The 25,374-nt window shown below is 41.3% G+C and overlaps 1 protein-coding gene across 2 annotated transcripts in view; it reads right to left on the reverse strand.

Moving 5' to 3' along the window:
• The window catches only part of LOC136876113 (cytochrome P450 9e2), an 86,028-nt gene extending 61,939 nt beyond the window's left edge, over positions 1 to 24,089 (reverse strand). The window contains exons 1-2 of one of the 2 annotated variants that reach the window (XM_067149785.2): positions 23,805 to 24,089; positions 1,507 to 1,909 (exon numbers count right to left, since the gene is read on the reverse strand). In XM_067149785.2, coding sequence (XP_067005886.2) covers positions 1,507 to 1,909 — 403 coding nt within the window. In that variant the 5' untranslated portion in view covers positions 23,805 to 24,089. Of the gene's footprint in view, positions 1 to 1,506; positions 1,931 to 23,804 lie in introns of both variants that reach the window. The other variant, XM_067149786.2, reaches the window with a different exon arrangement.
• Between the last annotated feature and the right edge of the window lie 1,285 nt (positions 24,090 to 25,374).

A 25,374-nucleotide genomic window follows, 5' to 3' on the forward strand; every position in this document is an offset into this window, starting at 1 on the left:
AGTAAATACAAAGAGTTTCTCTCATCGGTTGGCTGGCAGGCGCGGCCAGCTTATCTGCTTCCCGTTGACTCATCACTGCCCGCTCCGCGGCATAGTAACAAGGAGAGCACTTCGCTCACTTTATTCGTGCATGACATGAAATAACAATTCAAATTAAGAAAATAATCATCATCATCATCATCTGTTTACCCTCCAGGGTCGGCTTTTCCCTCGGACACAGCGAGGGATCCCACCTCTGCCGCCTCAAGGCAGTGTCCTGGAGCTTCAGACTCTTCGTCGGGGATACAACTGGGGAGAATGACCAGTACCTCGCCCAGGCGGCCTCACCTGCTATGCTGAACACGGGCCTTGTGGAGGGATGGGAAGATTGGAAGGGATAGGCAAGGAAGAGGGAAGGAAGCGGCCGTGGCCTTATGTTAGGTACCATCCCGGCATTCGCCTGGAGGAGAAGTGGGAAACCACGGAAAACCACTTCCAGGATGGTTGAGGTGGGAATCGAACACACCTCTACTCAGTTGACCTCCCGAGGCTGAGTGGACCCCGTTCCAGCCCTCGTACCACTTTTCAAATTTCGTGGCAGAGCCGGGAATCGAACCCGGGCCTCCGGGGGTGGCAGCTAATCACGCTAACCACTACACCACAGAGGCGGACTAAGAAAATAATAATTAATAAAATTAGTAATTACGAATTAAGAAAATAAGCTCGTATCTTATGAGAGGAGATGTTCGAAATGTTCTCCTCCTGCATCCGCACATTTCTGGCATCGTCTTAGGAAACTCAGTTTCACAATTCCGCAATTGAGATTATTTTTCTCTCCTGAAATGCTTCGTGGCTCTCCATTCTGAGCTCTTCGAAACCCCGGTTTCTTGTCTAAGTTGTTGTAGGGATTTTGTAGGCGAATATTCTAATTTGTCTGCGATTTTGTTTACTTTCTCTTCATTCAGCACACGTTTTTTACCCTTCACTTTTTATCGAGTAAAGAACCCGTTTCTCTAAGTTAATTTACGAGTTTCCGCACAGTCTCTCTCTATGTGGAAGGCGTACACCCAGAAATTGTGTTACAAGTCGCCTAACGACTTCCCCGCAAAACTCTGTTTTCACATAATTATCGTACATAAATGCCCTTTTCTCTAACCTTGTACACATATGGAGTCATTATGAGAATTATACCTCCAAGTAACACTTCACAACTCAAGAACAGTCGGAGCGACAGATCAACACTTAATACACGTTCTGAGCACGGACATGAACTGCGAAGTGCAGGCATTCCCGTTCTGTCTCTACGCTGTGTAACGGGAGGCAGATAAGCGTGGGTGTCAGGAAGGGAATCCGGTCATAAACCTGGGCCGTGTCCACATTAAGTACTGATCAAAATAGAACTGGAAAACAGTCGATGTGGAAGAAGATTCTGCAATATTTTTCCGTTATTCTATCCATAAATAACAAATTTAAATAGAAAATCACCCTCTAAAACTATACTTCAGTTTCATTCATCAGTCGACTTACCTTGAAGTCCAAAGAGAGATTTGCTGAAGAAGGGATCTGTTTTTTCACTCACAGCCTTACGATGATTCATGAAGTGGTCGAAGTCCTTAACACACACCTGTTTGACGATCTCTGGATCTCTGATAAAGAAAAGCGGATTCCTAAACTCGTAGATCCCTGATATTCTGTGTCCTTTCATTTTTGTGTAAGTATCTCTCACAAATTCTGATATCGACTGAGAACGAAAGAGGGTGGACTTCATATTCCCCACCATGGGAAGTGGCTGAAGGAATGGAATTTTCCTTTTCTTGAAGACGTCATATGTCCATGTCGCATATACGTAGAACAAGAGTAATAAGGCCCCTGTGGCAAGCACCCAATCAGGAAGCGCCACCGGTATTCCAACAGCATTTACGATGCTCATCTGAAACAGAAAATATTTGACCTGACATCAATGATTATGATGGATACCAGGGAGCCTCGACATGGAATCTACATGTTTAAAAGTCCATTTTATACCGGCAAAATAAAATTGGCTCGGAAAATATTTATAAGACTGATGCGGAATTGGCCCTTTTAATGAACAGGAGAACTTCCCATCACAGCAAATGCTGGAAACCGTGATTTGGATGCACCAATCAATTGCTGTCACACGTCTGCGCGTACGCATCTCCCGCATACTCTGTCTCGAGTACGTCGCTGTGTCATTACCTATGAGTGAGTGAAAGGAGCAGACGTGTTTAGTGTCCAGTTGAATACAACGCAAAATGGTGCTCATGATAAAACAGCGCGTGTTCATTGTCGAAGGTAATGCCTGTACGGAACTGTTTGCGCAAGAGTTTAAGATCGGAAGGGGTTTGGCAAAACTTTCAGCAAAGCCTGCAGTGAAAATCTTAGTGGCAATATGACGCTAAACGGCCTCTGTAGCGAATAAAAACTGTAACTATCCGAAAAGAGTTCGAATACCAGCAGAGGCAGTACAGTCGACTGGCCACCTCGATCACCTGATTTCTCTCCCTGTGATTTTTACGTGAGGGGCAAACTGAAAGGTCAGGTATATGTCTACTCCAATAACCCTCCACACACTGGAAGAGTTACAGCAGAACACTGAAAACGCTATTGCTGCTATCCCTCAGGCAGAGCTGCTACGAGAGTCTCACAGTTTGATAAATGGAGCACAGTGCTGCATCGACTTCAAAGGTGCCCATTTCCAACATCTTCAGTGATATTCGTTAACAAGGGTAAAACTCGCGTCAGTCTTATTTTGCCAGTTTTATTTTGCCCACCCGCTAGCTTCATATCTAAGAAACCATTCGTTCCAAGACTACTTTTATCAGGCAACTGTCAGCCCTCTTGAACCACCCCCAACCCCCACTCGGTATTTCCTGGAAAAGATGAGTGAGTACCGAGCGAGTGACTGTGTGGTTTGGGTTACGTAGCTGTCAGTTTGCATTCTCGAGATAGTGGGTTCGAACCCCACTGTCGGCAGCCCTGAAGATAGTTGTCTGTAGCTTCCCATTTTCACACCAGGCAAATGTAGGGGCTGTGCCTTAATCAAGGCGACGGTCGCTTCCTGCTCACTCCTAGCACGTTTCTAACCCACCGTCACCATAATACCTATCTGTGCCATTGTGACGTAAAGCAAACTTTTTAAAAAAAGAAGAAGGAAAGATGAGTGAGACAAGCTGGGGAGCTACCGGAAGTCTGCGAGCACGTGACGACATCGGCTTATGTTGTCTGTTTCGTCTAGATTATCCGTGAATTTTCTGGAAGGCGACACTAGAACACTCGTATTTTGATCGTACCCCGAAGGTACAAGAACCAGTTATACAGAGTAGTCACCTAACCTTACAACCAGCAATACTTCATGAACAACAAGGAATTTAAAAAAACTTGCACAGACAGAACGTTAGGGGCTCATGAAATTAGTGGATAATTAGTGGATAGTGGATTAGGGTCAGGGTTGGGAAGGAAATTGCCATGCCCTTAATTAAGAGCCACGGAAAACCGTTTTCATGGCTGCCAACGATGGGATTCGAACCCATCATCTCCTGAATGCAAGCTCACAGCTACGTGGCCCTAACCGCACAGTCAACTCACTCGGTCGGAAGAAAAGGAGATTAATAGTTTCGTTTGTTACAATCCAGAGTAACTGTAATGCGAAGCTGACGCTTGAGATACACTCCTCAGCAGTTACAACACCCGAAGACATTAAACAATGCATAGAAGCAGCCTGCCGTAGGATTTCATTAGAAATGCTGCGCCGTGTTGACCATTCATTGCGCAGCTAATTACAAATGGGCGTTGAAAATAATGGGAAACACTTTGAGCATTTTTGTAATTGAATGTGTACAATTCTCTGATAACGGTATTCCATGCAGTACAGAATTATTCAAGAACAATGTTAATGAAATGTCGGCATATGCATGTAATGCGCTGTTTACTATTTCTTGGACTGGCGCCTACACTGTAGGCAACACAGTGTACCCCTTTGTACGCACTACAGTCAATATGTCCGTGGACTGGCACTAACAGATCAAGATTCACATAGTCTTTTGAACCGCCTTTTCGCATCCCGTTGTGGTGATCCGGGCGATTTCGACTTGATCATCTCAAACGTTTCGCTACCAGATACCATGACATTCTCAAGTTCCGCCGCTGACATTCAACTGCCTCTTGCTGGGACTAGCGAAGAACTGTCACGCTAACATCTTGTGGTGCAAACTTTCCGCTGTAGTGCACCAAAGCGATACTAGACGTTCAGTCAACGAACTTAATGACTCTATTACGCATGTTTATTTCTTAACAAACCATTCATAGTCACCATTAAAGCCTATCTGTGTCTGTGCGACGTAAAGCAAATTGTAAAAGAATCCTGCATTGTTACATTATCACTGTCCTTTCTTCATCACATTTTCTTCAAGACACATGACTGTCCTGCTGAGGAGTGTATCCCAAGCGTCACCTTCACATTATAACCAATCGGAACTGAATTAACGTATTAGGCCTACATTATAACAAACGACATTGTTAATGTCTTGTTTGCTTGTTGTTTATAGGGGCCTAACATCTAGGTCATTGACCCTATTGTTAATGTCGTTTTCTTTTCTGCGTTCAATTATGCTAAAGTTAGCAGGGGGTTTCCAATTAAAAATACGTATTGAAAATTTAACTTCCACACATTTTAAAATTATGTTCACTAATTTCATGAGTCCCTCTACTAACGTTTTGACTGTGGAAGTTGTTTCTCAAAATTCCTTGTTGGAAATATTGCCGGCAGTAATGTTAGGCCACTTACCCTGTAAAAAAGTAGATTCTTCGCGAACAGTTGTAGTTGGTGGCAGGTACCGGTTAAGAGCCGTAAGCTGAAAGTTCACTGTGTAGAGCAGTCACGCGAATTGACTGTGTGAGTTGTCCGACTCGTTGGCTGAATGGTCAGCGTACTGGCCTTCGGTTCAGAGGGTCCCAGGTTCGATTCCCGGCCGGGTCGGGGATTTTAACCTTAATTGGTTAATTCCAATGGCCCGGGGGCTGGGTGTTTGTGATGTCCCCAACATCCCTGCAACTCACACACCACACATAACACCATCCTCCACCACAATAACACACAGTTACCTATATATGGCAGATGCCGCCCACCCTCATCGGAGGGTCTGCCTTACAAGGGCTGCACCCGGCTAGAAATAGCCACACGAAATTATTTACTGTGTGCGTTATCGATCTTGTCTGGAGTCGAGCCAAGTGTATAGTCATCATGCGTTGTGATATCCAACGTTCAAGCGTTAGAACCTGATCGCACAGAACTGCTGTGTAAAGTGACTGTGGTGCGTGTGAAGTGGAAATTGAAACATGTCGGTCAAGACTACGAAGAATCTCCTCTTCGAGGCAATGAATGCCAGCCGAAGTCCCGCTTTGGGGACAAGATACCTTTTTAAATAGCCAGTAATTAGTGAAGCGTTGGCATTTATTGTCGAGTATACAGCAATTGTGCGTACTACTAATTGGGTCATCTTCGATTAAATTGGTTAAATAAAACAGTCAGCATTTATTTCGTAACACTACCAAACGTTACTCACCTTTTAACATCAACTAGGACAAAGTACTTGCTTAATATTACCAATCGTCTGCCTAAGTTCATCAGCATGTATGCTATTAGGAAAAAAACATTTTATAATTCAATGAATTTAGATACATTGTCACGGAAAATTTCACTTTGAGTTATAACTTTCTTTTGTACCTGGATTTACATGGAATTTGTTTTGATTTTTTTTTATAAATTAGCTTTCCATACGTTTACTCAGCGCATTATCATTTTATTAATCGTCATGGTACTCACTGTTGAGCGTAATGTTTACAATACAGTTCGTAATTTTGAACTCTTACCATGACAGTACGAATACATGCCTCAGTTTTGTCTCAGGTTTGGTTTCCTGTAGTGCTTTAAAACGGAGCTGGCAATGACAGAGATGGATTTAATTTCGCGAATTTAGCCGATTTCACCTCATTTATGTCTGAAATTAGTACAGCAAACGGACTTTTCAGTAGAAATTCACTCGTGTTCAATATTTTACCAATGTTTGTCAGAAAATTGGCGAACTAACCTTGTAACGCTAAGGGGAGATTAGAGACAGCAATAACTGCCTCAATTCTCCATTGGACGAGGCAGCTCAAGAGGAAGTCAACTCTTATTACTATCATTATTTATTTGACCTCTATGTTGCTCACGGGCAAGGGGATAAGTGGTGGTTATATAAGTCAACCATAACTTCTGCATGAAAGTCAAGGTCGGCATTCATTCAACATTGTTCGATATAACTGCATAGAGACACCGTTCATAGTGATTGGGTTATTGTTTCAAATTATTATTATTATTATAATTATATTATTTATTTATTTATTTATTTATTTATTTATTTATTTATTTATTTATTTATTTATTTGTTTATTTATTTATTTATTTATTTATTTATTTATTTATTTATTTATTTATTTATTTATTTATTTATTTATTTATTTATTTATTTATTTATTTATTTATTTATTTATTTATTTATTTATTTATTTATTTACAGTTTGCTTTACGTCTCACCGACACAGATAGGTCTTACGGTGACGATGGGGTAGGGATAATGTATAATTATTGCGCCCTTCCCACTCCTGAGCCTTTCCTATCCCATCGTCGCCATAACACCTATCTGTGTCGATGCGACGTAAAGCAAATTGAAAAAAACTGATTTTTTCTATTTTAGCTGCCCGAAGCGATTATTGTACTTTAAGCCGTGTTAAAGAAAGCTGGTTAACATAAGTGTAAATGACAATAAGTATGTACGATGCAATCGTCAATCAATCTGCATTTAGGGCTGTCGCCCGGTGACAGATTACCTATAAATTCTGTACATAGTATTTTTAAATGATTGTGAAGATATCCTGATGGGGAATCGAACCCACGTTCTTCCGGGCGAACCAAGTACGCATTTACCGTTCCCCTTCTTAATGCAATGGGTTATCATAAAGGATATTTTTGTAAGGCTGCACACTGAATTTTCATATCAGCTTTTGAATACCAAAATTTGAATGAAAAGCGCGACCATCCTTGGGGCTATAAGGTATTAAACTACATTTGGAATAATAATAATAATAATAATAATAATAATAATAATAATAATAATAATAATAATAATAATAATAATAATAATAATAATAATAATAATAATAATAATAATAATAATGTTGGTTTTACGTCCCATTAACTGATTTTTGGGCTTTTAAAGACGCTGAGATGCTGGAAATGTCGACCCGCAAGAGTTCATTACGTGCCGATAAATTTACTAACACGAGGTTAGGGTATTTGGGAGGGGGGGATATTGTTTTAAGTGAAAATAGAACTAGGCAACCATCTCCTCTTAACGCTAATCACAAGAAGCAAAGAATAGGCTATTCCTACCCTTCGGAAAATTAAATTCTCTTGTCCTAAATGCTGGTGTCGATGCAAGCCTCTACGTCCCATTTTAGTCGCCTTTTACGACAGACAGGGAATGGATGAATGCTACCGCCTCCACCCACAGTGGGATTACACTCGTCACGATGGCTACAAAGTACTAGGGACGGATTCGGCAGATGTGATAAAGTCAGTATAATTCGTCTTCGTCTCATCTATTTGATATTGTTTGTTTTACAGCTCGCAGTGAGGTGAGGTTGAGTTCACATCGTGCGCTTCGCTGCAGTCCAAGAATACAGTGTTTACGTGTGTAACAGGTATTTATAATTAAAATTTACCTATCTTCTGCTAACACGTTGATTGTCTTTTCCTTCTTGCTTCAAACAATTGTAATATCAGTTCGGAAGTATCGTTTGTGTGAGTGTAATTTTGGGTGTGCTTCATGAACAACCCACCTGACACGGGTCAGCTAATTCATATTGCCTTTCAAATATGCTACGGGAACTAACACCCTGCCGATAATTTCCCACTTTGCTTCAAGTGTCAGAAGTGTTCAAAATTCCCAGCAACTTTTGTCATAACAAAAACCTGTCAACACTCACTCAACAGAAGTGCAAGGAGCAATTACTGCGATACAACAAAGAGGTCAGAAAACAGTACCCAGGTAATTGAAAATGAAAATCCCAGCCTGTTTCCAATCATTCGACTGGATCGGGAATGGAATGAATAAAGCCACCATGTAGCGGCGAGGATAGGAATTGTACCGGCTGCCGAAGCCTGTCGCACTCCTATTGGGCAATGATTAATGACTGGCAGGTGAAATAAAATTATATTGGAAAGTGTTACTGGAATGAAAGATGACGGGGAAAACCGGAATACCCTGAGAAAAACCTGTCGCGCCTCCGCTTTATCCAGCACAAATCTCGCATGGAGTGACCGGGAATTGAACCACGGAACCCAGCGGTGAGAGGCCAGCACGCTGACGCCTAAACCTACGGAGGTTCTACCCAGGTAATTCTGACGCTGAATTTTTAAGTGAATTCATCCCCCAGTATAAAAGAATGCGTCCTAATGGAAATGAACCACGTTCCATAGAGAAGTTCAGCATGCTCGTGGATACCATAAACAGTTCAGTTCAACTGATACCATAAACAGTTCTGATTTACCTCAGACTACAACTGTGGGAGAAATAAATACTTCATCCACATATATACATCAACGTTAGTCAATCTCGCAAGAGCAGCGAAAAATAGACAGTCGCAATGATCAAGGTCCTTTCATTGTTACCGTTGAAAATATCAACAAAGAAGTGGATCGTCTCCATCCAATGGCTCTCGGTAGGGTGTTATATAACAAGCAGGTCTTCCGTCGTCAAAAAACATCCAGGACATAAAACCCATACGGTGAAACGGGCTTTAACTTGAAATCACATCAGGAGCAGTGGCGAATCAACTTGTGGAATCATATTTTTTTCGTAAACAAAATCTAAACGTCTACATTCCATCTAGTTTAAATAAAAGCCAAGGCTTAATAAAAAATGTCCATCCTATACTTAGTGGAACTGAAATTTACGGTAGATACAATCCCTGTTACTATTTGTTCGCGTAAAACGCTTCACTAAGATTATTCGTGGAGAGTAAAGGCCGATTCCAGTTTGTCTATTAACGTTCCGTGTACAACTGCCAACGTATGTTAACTTACTCGGAATTAGATACCCAGTGCAACCGTTGTGATGTCTGTGCGATTATGTGAGCGTTGTTTGAGATTTAATCATTCTAGCCTGCTATGTGGAAGCGCCCAACGCTGTAGCTGTTGCTCTGGGCCTCATGACTTGAGTCAGTGTTGGGAATTAATTAGGCTCTACTCCCTCTTGTGTTCACTGCAAAGGAGCTCGTCTTTCCACAGATAAAATCTGCTCAGGATATAAATAGTATTTTTCTGTTCGGGAACTTATGGATTTTAACATAATCTTGCAAGTGACTGCGCTCAATATTTATAACAACAGAGCTCACGCGAACTTAGCATCATTCCCACAGGTTAATTATCAAAATCAGGTGGAATTTCCCCCACTGTATAATATTTCTCTAACCTCGAAAGTGTCATCACTAAGAAACACTCGGAGACAACATGAACCCCTGAAACTAATTTTTACTGTAGAACCATAATGGAATAGCCTATAACACAACAGAACTCTCCACAACAACAATTAACCAACAACTCACCCGTGCATTCGCCTCTCAGGGTAAGATATCACTTCCCGTCACCCCGTCAAGACGACCGTCACAATCTCTTCAACCTAACCACCCACCCAATTTCTCAACTGGCTTATCTTCCCCAACCTTTACCTGTTACTCCGGTTAACTACAATTAATACCCTCCCCCAATCCCATCGGGCAGTATCCAATCCTGCTAAGAACAGCGACCAGCAAATAGAGCAATAATACTCGTATTATTATGCTCATAGTAAGTCAACCTCAATCTCCAGCATCTAGCAACATTCATCCAACAGCAATCCGCGACATGAATAGTAACATTTCTGCCACTGAAAATGGTTTTTAAAATCTTACAGCCGAACAGCCGGTCGGTGAACTCGAATAGAGACGTTTTAGATCGCGAGATCCACAGCCGAAATGTATCTATAGAAGCACTATCTGAGTCCGAACATGTTTTAAACTGTATAGAATTCCATATCATGTCATTATTGAGACGATGGTAGTATCGTTCTAATCATAAAAAATTATGTGCCACATAGGGCGATACTGGTAGTGATAGATCATTCAGAAATTGGAAGGTTATTTTTTTACAAGTGGCTTTATGTCGCACGACACAGGTAGGTCTTATGGCAACTATGGGATAGGAAAGGTCTAGGACTGGCAAGTAAGCGACCGTGGCCTTGATTAGGGCACAGCCCTAGCATTTGCGTGGTGTGAAAATGGGAAACCACAGAAAACCATCTTCAGGACTATCACCAGTGTGGTTCAAACCCACTATCTCCCGAATGCAAACTCACAAGGCCGATGACCTTAGATGTTAGTCCCCTCTAAACAACAAGTACCAACAAACAAACTCACAACTGCGCGCCCCTAACCGCACGGCCAACTCGCTCGCCGTATTGGAAAGGTTATGAGGGTATTTAGGGGTTATAGTAAGGATGTAAAGGAGACGGCATATACGTCTCTGGTAATACCTCAACTAGAGCATGGTTCCAGTGCATGCGACCCTCACTACGATTACTTGATTCAAGAAGTGGAAAAATCCAAAGAAAAGCAGCTTGATTTCTTCTGGGTGATTACCACCAAAACAGTAGCGTTACAAAACTGTTGCAAAGTTTGGGCTGGGAAGCCTAAGGAGAAAGGAGACGAGCTGCTCAACTAAGTGGTATGTTCCGAGCTGTCAGTGGGCAGATGGCGTGAAATGACATTAGTAGACGAATAAGTATGAGCGGTGTCTTTAAAAGTAGTAAAGATCACAATATGAAGATAAAGTTAGAATTCAAGAGAACAAATTGGGGCAAATATTCATTTGTAGGAAGGGGAGTTAGGGATTGAAATAACTTACCAAGGAAAAAGTTCAGTAAATTTCCAATTTCTTTGCAATCATTTAAGAAAAGGCTAAGAAAACAACCGGTAGGGAATCTGCCACCCGGGCGACTGCCCTAAATGCAGATGGGATTGATTGATTGATTGATTGATTGATTGATTGATTGATTGATTGATTGATTGATTGATTGATTGATTGATTGATTGATTGATTGATTGATTGATTGATTGATTGATTGATTGATTGATTGATTGATTGATTGATTGATTGATTGATTGATTGATTGATTGATTGATTGATTGATTGATTGATTGATTGATTGATTGATTGATTGATTGATTGATTGATTGATTGATTGATTGATTGATTGATTGATTGATTGATTGATTGATTGATTGATTGATTGATTGATTGATTGATTGATTGATTGATTGTGAAAGGAGCTCACTGGAACGCATACAAGAACGTGATTAACAATGAACTATCCGCCTTTGATTCTACTGTCCCATATATTTGTTTGTTTGCTTGTTTGTTTGTTTGTTTGTTTGTTTGTTTGTTTGTTTGTTTGTTTTATTGCTTTTCTTATATGGCGGGGCTCAGGCTATGAAGCCTGCTTTTATGCCAAACCATATTGTACAATATCGTTATACAATTTACAGAATAATGTGAATAGTGTACATATAATCATTAGTTACACATATTTATAAATATCACTAAAATTAATTTACTTAATCTCTATGATTTTGTATCCTTATTGACAACTGAGAATTAATTATTACTTTTTTACGTTAGTGAGATCTACTTTCTACAGATTTGAGTACCACGTTAAACATTTCCTTTTAACTAACCTCGGATTGCCTATGCCTCTAATTTCAGCTGGGATTGAGTTCCAGAAACGTATGGTAGCAGGTACGAATGAGTTGTGCGAGTTTCTATGATGAATGGGAATGGACAAGAGGGATCGTGTGAATGAGCTTGAGGGAGCTCTATCGGAAGGGGAGAGGTATTTAACGTCTGTTCTAAGAAAGTCTGGTTTGCTTGTGTGCAGAACACTGTGGAGAAGAGAAACAGCCTGGTATTTGTGTCGTTCAGTCAATCTTAGCCACGACATCTGAGAGAGGAAGGGGCTAATATGAGTTTGTATTGGGATATTTAATACGAATCGAGCAAAAGCATTGTAGGCTCACTGTAGTCGACATGAAAGTGTTTTGCTCATACTATTATAAACTACATCTCCGTAGTCAAATATTGGGAATATTATATTCTGAACTAATAATTTTCTTTTGCTTCTTTGGAAGGAAGTCCCTCATCCTTTTTGCAGAGTGACAAATTTTTGTAACATGTTCCGACCAACTTAAATATTTATCGAATACTAATCCAAGGTTCTTTACATGATCACTAAATGTTATTGGTATTCCATTGAGCATAACACTGGGTATAGATGTGTTTTGTATGAGATTTATAAGTACCAGTTATGATGGCCTATGATTTTGATGGGTTCATTTTCAGGCCATGTCTGCTAGTCCAGTCTTTAACATTTGCTAGGTCTTCGTTTAACTTAGTGATTGAATTGTTTAAGTCATTAGGCTTCGTGTGAATGTATAATTGAATTTCATATGCATACAGGTGATATTTACAATTGGTCAACATCTCAGATAAGTCGTTCGTGTATAATGAGAACAGAAGAGGTGACGGTACTCCACCCTGTTCCACGCCCACCTTAGTGGTTTGCCACGAAGATGTATCGTTTCTCACTGACACACGCTGGTGACGACCACCAAGATAGGATAGTACCCAGGTTAAAGTGCTGTAAGAAAATTTCAGCGTCTTGAGTTTAGCGAATAATATGTCTCTGTCTACACAGTCGAAGGCTTTGCTTAAGTCCAAGAGAACAAGTATAGTCATTTGTCCTTTATCTAAAGCTAGTTGCATGTCATTTGTCACTTGAACTAATGCCGTGGTAGTAGTGTAGTTTTGTCTGAACCCCGTTTGATATTTGTCAAGTAAGTTGTTATGTATAAGATATTCAGTCATTTGCTTATGTACTATTGTCCCCAATATGTTTCCTAATATAGGAAGGATACTAACAGGACGATAATCTTCGGGTCAGTCGAGGTGGTTGATTTTAGGGAAGGGTTGGATGATTGCATGTTTCCAATTCGAAGGAAAGACCCCAGTCATGAGTGAGTTACTAATGATACGCGTGACTGTTGTAAGTATGATGTCTATGATTCTTTTAAAGAGAAATGTTGATTCCATCATGGCCAGTGGACCCTGACTTTATTTCACTGAAGACGCTCCTAATCTCACTGAGGGTCACATGAGAAAAGTAGAACTGCTCGTCATTATGTCTTACTTTTGAGGGTATTCTGTTGATTACTGTTACTTTGTTATGTTGGTCCATCTGAGAGGATCGTGTGCTAAAATATGAATTTAGGTCAGCTAGCGGTACATTACAGTCGTTGTTATTTGTCTTGTTTTTGCATAATCTCATTTCGCGAAGGGATTTCCAAATCTCATTAGAATTTTGAGTGTTCAATATATCACAAGGGTTTTGTTTCGGACTTTTTTATACTTTCCGAAATTGTCTGATGTAGGATATTTCAAGTAATAACTATAGGCTGCGTCTCTGATTTTCATCTGGTCGCGTATTTCTTCGGAAAGCCATGGGTTTGAAGGTCTCTTTACTCTGGACCAATACACATCATTTCTCAAATTAAACAACTTATCAGCTAGCAGAGGGACACTCCAATTTCAGATGTATGGATAATGATTCGGAACTTAGAAAATAAACGTGCCCCTCAACTGTTGGAAGGAAGAATGTGCAGATATTATAGCTCCACCCTCATTGCCATGCTGTACTGCATACTGTAGTTCATTTCTACCAGCAACATTTAGAAGGAACTCTTCTTCGACATTTTACTCGTGACGAGCGGGAAGATGCTTTAAAACAGACTCAGTCCGCAGCCACAGGGTATGATAATAATCATTATTTAATACTGTCCCATTTACCCACATATGCTAAATACTTCCTATTACAGTTGTTTCGAAACGTCTTGCAATTTGGGATTTTTGCTTCTGATTAGACCACTCATATTATTGTACGTATTTTCAAACCTGGTGAGGATCCCAATGAGGCAAATTCATACCGACCAATCACATAATCCTACTGTATCGCCAAAACCATCGAACGGCTTCATCACGTTTGGAATGGTGGCTCGAACATAAACAAGTACTTCCGAGTTCTCAATACAGCTTCCACAAATCTAGGAGTGCACTTCATCATCTCAGCCTCCTCACCACAGACATTGAGCGCAGGGTATTCTTCTCAAGGTTATTTTGGCAGCAGTGTTTCTGGATGTAAGTGTAGATTACGTCAACGTGGATCTGACAATCCTTGCTCAAAAATTACATTCATTGTGTCTCCCATTGCAGTGCATCAGGACTATTTACAATATTTTCAGTTATCATTTAGTCCACATTCGAGGTCATGATAGTAGTTTATATGGCCCGCGCACGCTGACTAAGGGACTCCCTCAAGGTGCTATATTAAGTCCCCTCCTGTATGGCCTCTATGTTGCGGAACTCGACAAGATTTTCAGTCCTGCTGTCAAAGTACTACAACGTGCAGATGATATTTGTTTTTGCATAGATTCTTCATGCTTGTGGGTAACGAGTTTACGCCTGGCTGATGCTTCCTCGTCTCTTCAAAGTTGGACGTTCGAGACTGACTTATCTCTATCTGCGGCAAAATCATCCGTGGTAACCTTCTCTCGGAAACGGCGAATGTTAACCTCATGAATCATCAAGCTGGGTCCATATTCCTTTCCTCTTCGAACATCAGCAAAACTACTGGGCTTCCACCTAGACAGTAAATTAACATGGTTTGCACGCCTTTAACATGTAACTACAAAAATCAATCAATCTCACAACTCTACGTGCTGTAACTCGTACGTGGTGGGGAGCGGATCCTGCAATACTTTTATGCACAGAGCTCTGATACTATCCGTCCTGGATTATGGTAGTATATTCAGTGGAAATGCACCTCACTACGTCCTTTGCAAGCTTGCAATAAGAGTGTGTTAATGAGCCTTACCATCAACACTGACTGCTGCTTTATTAAAGAAGCGTAAGGAATACCTCTCCATTTACTACGTCAATTCCCGACTAATAAGTTTTTAACTGATAAATGCTACCGTAACATAGGTTACTATTTTAAATAAATAGAAACAACTCCAATACGGTTACGTACGGCGCAAAGTACGCACACAAAGGATTCCACTGCTGGCGAACAGTTACAGAGATTTAAAACATACAGGTGCTACTGTCTGTTTTGCTATGTGATTGTCTCTCTGTCAAATGCCAGTGCATTGTTTACCCAACTTTGTAGGCAAAGAACCTAACCTATATAACGGTGTAATGCCATTTCTACGCATCACGTGAACACAATTTGTCCACGTCTTTATCGATGGCTCTAAAGCATCAGCTGGAGTTGGATATGCATATTACTGTCCTCTTCTGGGTAAATTCGCTAAATTCTCTTTACCTGGAGAAACTGCTGAAACATTTCTTCGAAAAAAAATCTTAGGCTCTCAAATTCACAAAGCCCTGTACAATCCTTACAAACCCCACATTAGACTTGAAATGTCACAAATACATTTATGGAACTCGGCAAATGGTGCGGAAATCGCGATCTTAAGGTACTGACATTAATATCGTTTGGATTTATGGACATATAGGCATTATCGACAATGATACAGTCGGCCAACTTGCTGAATAGGCAATAACTGGTGTACCTTTTGATGCCGTTGCTCTTTCGTTTAGATACTTCTTTCCACTGCTTCATCATCGCACTCGAGAAGAATGGTCTCAACTTCGGAGAAAAATTTATTGTATGCCTCACATCAACCAGACCTAACAATAATTTCGTGTGGCTATTTCTAGCCGAGTGCATCCCTTGTAAGGCAGACCCTCCGATGAGGGTGGGCGGCATCTGCCATGTGTAGGTAACTGCGTGTTATTGTGGTGGAGGATAGTGTTATGTGTGGTGTGTCAGTTGCAGGGATGTTGGGGACAGCACAAACACCCAGCCCCCGAGCCATTGGAATTAACCAATGAAGGTTAAAATTCCCGACCCGGCCGGGAATCGAACCCGGAACCTTCTGAACCGAACGCCAATATGCTGACCATTCAGCCAACGAGTCGGACATCAACCAGACCTGCCAACATATCTTTGGTTCTCCAAATGGAACACCGACAGAAGATACATAACATCTATCATACGTATGCGACTCGATCATAGAGGGTCTTAATGGTCTCAACTTCGGAGAAAAATTTATTGTATGCCTCACATCAACCAGACCTAACAAGCTTTAGAAGCCACTTAACTCATGTTGCATTGAAGATACTGACACTCCCTACTGTTCATGCGATAATGATAATTCAGGACTTAAGACACATTTTCTTTGCGTGTAACCTCTATCGAGAACAAAGACGACTTTTGTACTAGTCTACTACTACTACTACTACTACTACTACTACTACTACTACTACTACTAAAATGTCTTCATTCCTCCCCTGAAGGGTGAGGCGGGCCTCTTAGACGGTGACGCCATCTCTCAGACTGGGAGATTTGTTACGGTGAAGGAGATGCTCGGAGAACGTGAGAGGGTTGGCGGTCGTGGCTTATACTGTGAACTATCCCGGCATTCGCCTTAGTACAGGAGAATGGAAAACCACGGACAACCATTCTGAGGACAGCCGACGGTTCGGGCCAGCCGTGAGGTCCAGCCTTGTCCCGTCTCCCGAATGCAGAGGTGTAGAGCCACGGTAGAACTCGGTTGGCCAGTCAGAGTGCAGTGCTGTTGGACCACTGACCAGCCGTGGCCACTTATGGGCCGAGACTCACTTAGCATCTACCTACCACGACCTTTCTTGACCTTTCTTGAACGGTTTGGGTGTGCTGGGATTTCAGTTGCAAGTTAATATTGAGTGTTTACTTTCCTGGAACACGTTTCAGGTTTATAATGCCATTTCTTCTTTCCTAAGACAATCTTATTTACATTATTGTAAAATCATGTTTGTTAAATTTTGTTTTTGTTAAATTTATCCGAAAACAGCTTTGCAGAAATTGATTTACATATCCATCCTCTTAAAAGCAAATCTATAATTCTGAAGAAAGATTCTTTTTTTGCTAGTGGCTTTACGTCGCAACGACACAGTTAGGTCTTATGGCGACGGTGGGATAGGAAAGGTCTAGGAGTTGGAAGGAAGCGGCCGTGGCCTTAATTAAGGTACAGCTCCAGCATTTGCTTGGTGTAAATATGAGAAACCACGGAAAACCATCTTCAGGGTTGCCGACAGTGGGATTCGAACCCACTATCTCCCGGTTGCAAGCTCACACCCGAGCAGTCGCCCGGCAAAGACAAATTAACTGAAGAAAACATCACTACACTTGAAGGATCAGTAATACCATCGATAAAAACAAACAATGAACGAATCAAGTATTTAGGAATTTACTTCAACAACGAATTTTTTTTCTCTCGACAGGCATAAACTAACAAGCACTAACTAACTCCTGACTTAAATAATCTGATAGAAGCAAAACTTCTAAAACCAGAGCAAAATATCAAGATTATTAACCAGATATTTTTAAAATTCAAGTCTGGAATAGAGTCAGGTTACAATTTCAGGAGGGTTTAAAAACATCAAAAAGTGAAAATTTAATTGTTATTATTATTATTATTATTATTATTATTATTATTATTATTATTATTATTATTATTATTATTATTATTATTTGCTATTTGCTTTACGTCGCGCCGACACAAATAGGTCTTTTGGCGACGGTGGGAGAGGAAAGGCCTAGGAGTTGGAAGGAAGCGGCCGTGGCCTTAATTAAGCTACAGCTCCAGCATTTGCTTGGTGTGAATATGAGAAACCACGGAAAACCATTTTCAGGGTTGCCGACAGTGGGGCTCGAACCCACTATCTCCCGATTACTGGATACTGGCCGCACTTAAGCGACTGCAGCTATCGAGCTCGGTTATCTTATTTTTTCCTGGGTTAGTGGGTGAGGAATGTTAATCATGTTCTTAGATATGTTATAATGTGTAATTGTATACGATGGTGTTTTAATTTACATTTGTAAATGAAGTTTGTAATAAATGTTTATTTAATGTTGTCAGAACGTTGCAAGGACTATTTTTGACAGGAGACTTTAATTTGATCAGTGGACCACAAGTTGTTTTTCCAAAGTTGTTAATTTCTTTTATGTGTATTTGTGCTTTTTAATGTTGATTTTATTTGTTAGTGTATAATTATATATGATTGTGGGCTGCTGGCTGCATGGCTCCTTGGAGATCAAAGTCATTTTTTTAAATGTTCCTTTTATCTTTTTCCGTTTGGTAATACGAGTAAGGACGGATATGTTTCATTCTGGAATACATAATATCAAGTCTGTTTTATTTTAGTCCAGCGGATTGGATGAAACATGGTTCAAGGTTATCCGCCTTTCAACATCAACACTCTTAAGTTACGTCATATGGTAGAAAAACAAACTGGTCAGTTGTTAGTCAGAAATTCTTTCTTTCCTGGCAGAGTGAATGCTAATTTCACTGACAGTTTAAATCCTGCAGTCGAAGGTCGGGTGGGCTCACGTTGGGTGTTTGGTTAAATTATCATCCTTCTCATTTCCTATATGTACGACTTTTTTTTTATGACCCCTGCGTAATTTACTTTTACTATGTGTCAAATGCTTCACTAACTGTTACAGGTTTTGGCAACGATGGCCAGGACTGGGAAATGGCACACCTGCGGTCATTATTAAGGTACTACCCCGTCCGGCGGCCCCGGGTTCGATTCCCGGCCGGGTCAGGGGTTTTAAATTGTAAACGTTTAATATCCCTGGCCTGGGGACTGGGTGTTTGTGTCGTCCTTAATGTTCCTTTCTTCACATTCAACACTTCACGCTTCCGCCATTACCAAATACACGCAGGTTCACAACATATAGTGCAAAGTAGGGGCAAAAAATCTACTTAGGTCGACGCCCCGAATAAATAGAATTTTTTAAAAAAATAGGTGCAAGCCCAGCATTTGCTTGGTGTGAATATAGGATCTGGGGAAACCCCATTTTAGGTCGTCGACTTTGCGATTCGAACGCTCTATATCCGGAATTCGAATTGAAAGCTACACGAACCGTACCGCATAGTCAACTCATCGGGTAAGTAATTTTCTTTTTAAGTTGCATTCAGTTTGAGAGATCACTCAGCCAGCTCTACGATGTTGTTATTGATGATAATAATAATAATAATAATAATAATAATAATAATAATAATAATAATAATAATAATAATAATAATAATAATAATAATAATAATAATGCGGCCCCTTAGCTGAACGGTCAGCGTCGCAGCCTTCGGTTCAGAGAGTCCTGGATTCGATTCCTGGGTGGGTGTAACCACCGCACATTTACAACGCTATTGCTCCGAACCAACATTAATTTCACTCATAGCTACTTAAAAAATCACATGCTAATTTATTTATTTATTTATTTATTTATTTATTTATTTATTTATTTATTTATTTATTTATTTATTTATTTATTTATTTATTTTGAGAATGCTCAACACTTTCAGGGAATCTACTAGTTTTGGCTGTTCGAAGGTAAGTTTGACGTGGTAGCCTTGAAGATCGTCAAACGGTTAACGACTAAGTCTGCTTTTATTTAAGTTGGCAAGATGTTTCTGAATTTTTCGAAAACACGTGTTTGTATGGTAACCAATTAGTCAAGGAATAAGATATATAAGGTAAGGGTGTATTCTGCCCGAAGACAGGTCCGAACCTCCGCAGAGGTGTGCCTGAGTCGGAGTTTACGTACGGTAGGGTGGCCAGTTCCTTTCCGCTCCCCCATTCCCACCAACAGCGTGTGGCAACACATCCAAATCTTGACCACGCCCACTGTTGCTTAACTTCAGAGATCTCACGGGATCCGGTGTTTCAACACGGCTACGGCTGTTGGCATAAGATAGATATAACATTTTATCTTCCTGAAATTCTGCTCATAAGTAGTTGCCAGTCAAATCGTCTTTAACAGAGCGATAGCTGCGTGGTACTGTCCGCGTAGCTGTGAGCTTGCATTCGGGAGATGATGGGTTCGAGCCCCAACATCGCCAGCCCTAAAGATTGTTTTCGGGACAATTTTCACGCAAGGTAAATGCTCGGGCTCTATTTTAATTAAGGCCACGCCCTCTCTTATCTGATCGTCACTGACTACTACTACTAATAAAAAATATTATTATTTATGTCCGCCTCCATAGCGTAAAGGTTAGCGCTATTAACTACCGTCCTCGGGGGTCCAGGTTCGATTCCCGGTACTGCCAGAAATGAAGAAGGCTGGAAGACTGGAGTCTGATTAAAATGGTGCATGCAGCTCACTTCCATTGGGAGTGTACATGAAAAGAGCTGCACCTCGGGGTGAGGACACGAGTTTACTTCCCGTTTTTGTCCGGCTCCTTGATTGAATGGTCAGCGTAGTCGCCATCGGTTTAGAGGAACCCGGGTTCGATCCCCGTCCGGGTCGGAGATTTTAACCTTAAATGGTTATTTCCCCTGGCTCTGGGACTGGATGTTTGTACTGTATCCAAAATTCCTGCAACTCACACACAGCACTATCCTCCACTAGAAAAACACGCAGTTCCCATACATGGCAGATACCGCCCACCCTCATTGGGGGGTCTGCCTTACAAGGGCTGCACCAGGCTAGGAATAAGCCACATGAAATTATTATAATATTATTATTGTTATTATTTCTTTTAAATTTCGTGTGGCTATTTCTAGCCGAGTGCAGCCTTTGTAAGGCAGACCCTCCGATGAGGGTGGGCGGCATCTGCCATGTGTAGGTAACTGCGTGTTATTGTGGTGGAGGATAGTGTTATGTGTGGTGTGTGAGTTGCAGGCATGTTGGGGACAGCACAAACACCTAGCCCCCGGGCCATTGGAATTAATCAATGTGGGTTAAAATCCCCGACCCGGCCGGGAATCGAACCCGAGACCCTCTGAACCGAAGGTCAGTACGCTGACCATTCATCCAACGAGTCGGACATTATTATTATTATTATTATTATTATTATTATTATTATTATTATTATTATTATTATTATTATTATTATATAATTCGTCTCCTGTTTAACCTACAGCTGTGGGGTCGTGGGTGCGAACTGTATCGCACACATGGATTTGGCTCTGTTTTACGACCAGATGCCCTTCCTGACACCAAACCTGTCTGCAGGGATATATCCAGCATTGCGTGTTTCTGCGGAGGTTGGTAGTATGGTGTGTTGTCTGAATATGAAGAGGAGAGTGTTGGAACAAACACGAACACCCAATCCCCGAGTCAGAAGAACAGACGTGATTAAAATCTCCGGCCCGACCGGGAATCGGAAACGGGACTCTCTGAACCGAAGGCCTCAACACTTGACCATTCAGCCAAGGAGTGAGACAATAATTTATTCTTTGTAATGAATGATCTAGTCACTAAAAGGCTGCGCTACTTACAGTACAGAATTATTTCAGATTCATAGGCTTTGCAAACCAATACCATAGGAATTGGAAGTGAGCAAGTCTTGACCATGGGAGGTCGGATAGAAAGTGATAACGTTATTAGTTTTACGTCCCACTTAATACTTCTACAGTTTTCAGACGCCGAGTTGCTGTAACTTTAACCCGAAGGAGTTATTTTTCCTGCCGAGAAATCTGCTTACAGGAGTCTTAAGTATTTCAGCACCCTCAAATACCAGCGGACCAAGTCGGAATAGCTAGTGGCTTTACGTCGCACCGACACAGATAGGTCTTATGGCGACGATGGGATATAAAAAGGCTAGGACTGGGAAAGAAGTGGTCGTGGCCTTAATTAAGGTACAGCCTGGTGTGAAAATGGGAAACCACGGAAAACCATCTTCAGGGCTGCCAACAGTGGGATTGGAACCCACTCTCTCCCGGATGCAAGCTCAGAGATGCGCGTCCCTAAGCGCATGGCCAACTTGCCCGGTAGTCGGAATCGAACCATACCGCTCTACCGTCTGTGCCACTCAACGCAGTGGACAGGAAGGATGGTGAAGTGCCAGATCCTAATAACTGGAAGCAATCCTGGACTCAGTTAAAAGACTTGCGGTCTCCACTGAAAGGGTAACCCAAGGTATCTCAGCTTGGGAAAGTGGCATGGTGACCGCGGGGCTCTTAGATTAGTCCAGCATTGCTTCTAGTTTCTTGCGACAGGGTCCTCGCTACCCGACTTCCCGTGGTCAACTCGAATAGGCTATATTGTCTTCCGACCTCGCCAGTATTAGGCTTGCGAGGCCTGGGGAGTCTTTACGCCTTTCCTTCCTTTTGCCAATACCCTCATTCTTCGAATGGCCAGACATCTCTCATTTTCCCTCTTATGTTTGCAGTTCGCTTTACGTCGCACAGGGCCGATGACCTAGATGTTAGGCCCCTTTAAACAACAAGCATCACCATCATCATTTACGTCGCACCGGCACCGATAAGTCTTATGGTGACGATAGTACAAGAAAGGGCTAGGAGTGTGAAAGAAGCGACCGTGGCCTTCAAAAATGTACAACCCCAGCATTTTCCTGATGTGAAAATGGCATTTTCCCTCTGGTTAATGCAAAGAGAAATTACGGGCACAGCCGTTTCCTTCCCACTCTTAGCCCTTTCCTATCCCATCGTCACTGTAAGACTTGTCTGTGAATCAGCGTGAAGTAAAGCCAATTGGAAAGAAAGAAAAAAAAGTGAAGAGAGGATAGCTGTTGATCCTTTTAGAACAATAATCACAGGGCGAGTTGGCCGTGCGGTTAGGGGCGCACAGCTGTGAGCTTTCATCCTGGAGATAGTGGGTTCAAGCCCAGCTGTCGGCAGCCCTGAAGATGGTTTTCCGTCTTTTCCCATTTTCACACCAGACAAATGCTGGGGCTGTACCTTAATTAAGGCCACGGCCGCTTCCTTCCCACTCCTAGGCTTTTCCTATCCCATCATCGCCATAAGACCTATCTGTGTCGGTGCGACGTTAAGCCAATTTTGTAAAAAAATCACCACTACCATCCCGACTCATGCTCTTCCGCAAAGTTAGCGGGGTGTAATTATTACACTGATCAACAAAAAAGTGACTTTCTGTGGGTATTTTGATATCCAAAACGCGTTCTAAGACAACTGAAACATGTTGATTCAAAACATGCAAACCATTTGTCTCTAACGCCCACCGTAATTGAGATATACCCTGCCTCAACCATTTACATATTTTTAACATTGTACCAAGGAAAACAACTCACACAGACAGAAGTTTCACTAGAGCATTGATATTTACATGGAATACTAATGGACATGGCTGTAGCTATAATAAGATTAGTACAAATGCACCACATGTCACATATTGGATATGTTCGTTACATAACCTCACATGTAGCAAAACAGATCTGGTGAATTTATGCAACCTCTGGACTCCATAATGTCCACTTTCACAGATAATAAAGAAGAAGCAATTGAGATTGTTCAGCTTTGTGTGAAAAATAACGAAAAAATGAAAACAGTTCTCGATGGACGCTGTTCATGAAAAATAAAACTTTATCAACATCTTCAAAACCGGACGTGATCAGAGCAAATCGGTTTTCGGATTTGATATCAGCATGAAAAACTGCACTGGAAACAATAAACATCATGTCAGATATCTACCCCTTGTAAATTATTATTATTATTATTATTATTATTATTATTATTATTATTATTATTATTATTATTATTATTATTATTACCTTGACTAATGTATTCATTAGGGAAAAGTACTCACAGTGGATGATAAAACTGTTGTGGCACAGACTCGGTTACCGGTGGTGGCTCTGTTCTGCAGGGCTGCTGTTGATAGTCACTATAAAAATTAGTTATGAATGTGTGTAACTAAGGAACTGTATCCACTACGCCAGAATGAGAGGCGTGCAGTAACTGATGACTGATGACTGTAATATTTACAAACAATAATTTATTTGATTTTCTACTATCTTTTCATCGCTGTAACCTCAGGAGTTGCAAGTGGACACTCCACCGTGGTCGCTCAGAGCCTTCTGATACCGGCTGCTCGCTCCATCACTTTAAATACGACTGACCTCCGGGAGATGAAATTGTAGTAGGTTATCATTACGTCAGCTGCTTGTGTATTCCAAGAATGCGTTGCATAAATATGTATTGTTTTACCGAATAACTTGACTATGTTATCAACACAACCTTAACATCCGTACCGAGGTCAGATAGCGTCGGGTCAACAAACACTGCACCTGCCGAGGAGTTTGTAAACATCTTCCCAACAGCTAAATATGTTTCAAAATTTAAATTAAAATTTTTTACGTCGCAACGACACAGATAGGTCTTATGGCAACGATGGGATAGGACTAGGAGTGGGACGGGATCGATCGTGGCCTTGGTTAAGGTACAGTCCCAGCACTTGCCTGGTGTGAAAATGGAAAACCACGGTAAATCATCTTCAGGGCTGCCGACAGGGAGTTCGAACCCACTGCCTCCCGTGACCTAAACCGCTCAACCACTTGCTCGGTGATGATCAATTTATACCATTTCCTCCAGAGGAGATTTTCAGTACATCAGGGGTAGAGATGTCAGATTTCAGAGAGGAGCGATTTATTGACGGTGAACGCCTGGTACAACAATGAAGCAGTAGGTCAAAAACAGGTTAGTCTGTTTCAATATTGGGACATCTCTTTGTAACACAAAATATACTTCGGGTATTTGATACACATATAAACAAATCAATATTGTTTTAACCTGAGGGTACACTTAATAACATGGTTTTTTTTATTAGGAAGCACTGTCTTGTAACTAGGGCTCGGAAGTTCGAATTCCGTATTCAAAAATATCCACAAAGAAAGGACCAAAAACTGGCAAAAGGACGTGAAAATGCTATCCAAATTTATTCATAATTTTAGTTTTAATTACGTATTTAAGGAAGGAATATAATGTTTAAAATTGCAAAATTCTGGTGGTATGCAACATACAGTGTAAAAATATATGAATGAAATACTTCTTCTTTCAGACAGTCCGATTCGCCTGAATGGTCAGCGTACTGGCCTTCGGTTCAGAGGGTCCCGGGTTCGATTCCCGGCCGGGTCGGGGATTTTAATCGCTTCTGATTAATTCTGGCTCAGGAACTGGTTTTATGTATTCGTACCAAACTTCTCCTCTTCGTATTCACACAACACACTACACTACCAACCACCACAGAAACACGCAATAGTGATTACATCCCTCCGTATAGGGTTGGCGTCAGGAAGGACATCCGGACGTAAAACAGGGCCAAATCACATGTGCGACGCAGTTAGTACCCGCGACCCCACAGGTGTGGGAAAAGCGGT

Source organism: Anabrus simplex, chromosome 6, assembly GCF_040414725.1.
Source record: "Anabrus simplex isolate iqAnaSimp1 chromosome 6, ASM4041472v1, whole genome shotgun sequence".
Taxonomy (NCBI): Eukaryota; Metazoa; Arthropoda; class Insecta; order Orthoptera; family Tettigoniidae; genus Anabrus; species Anabrus simplex.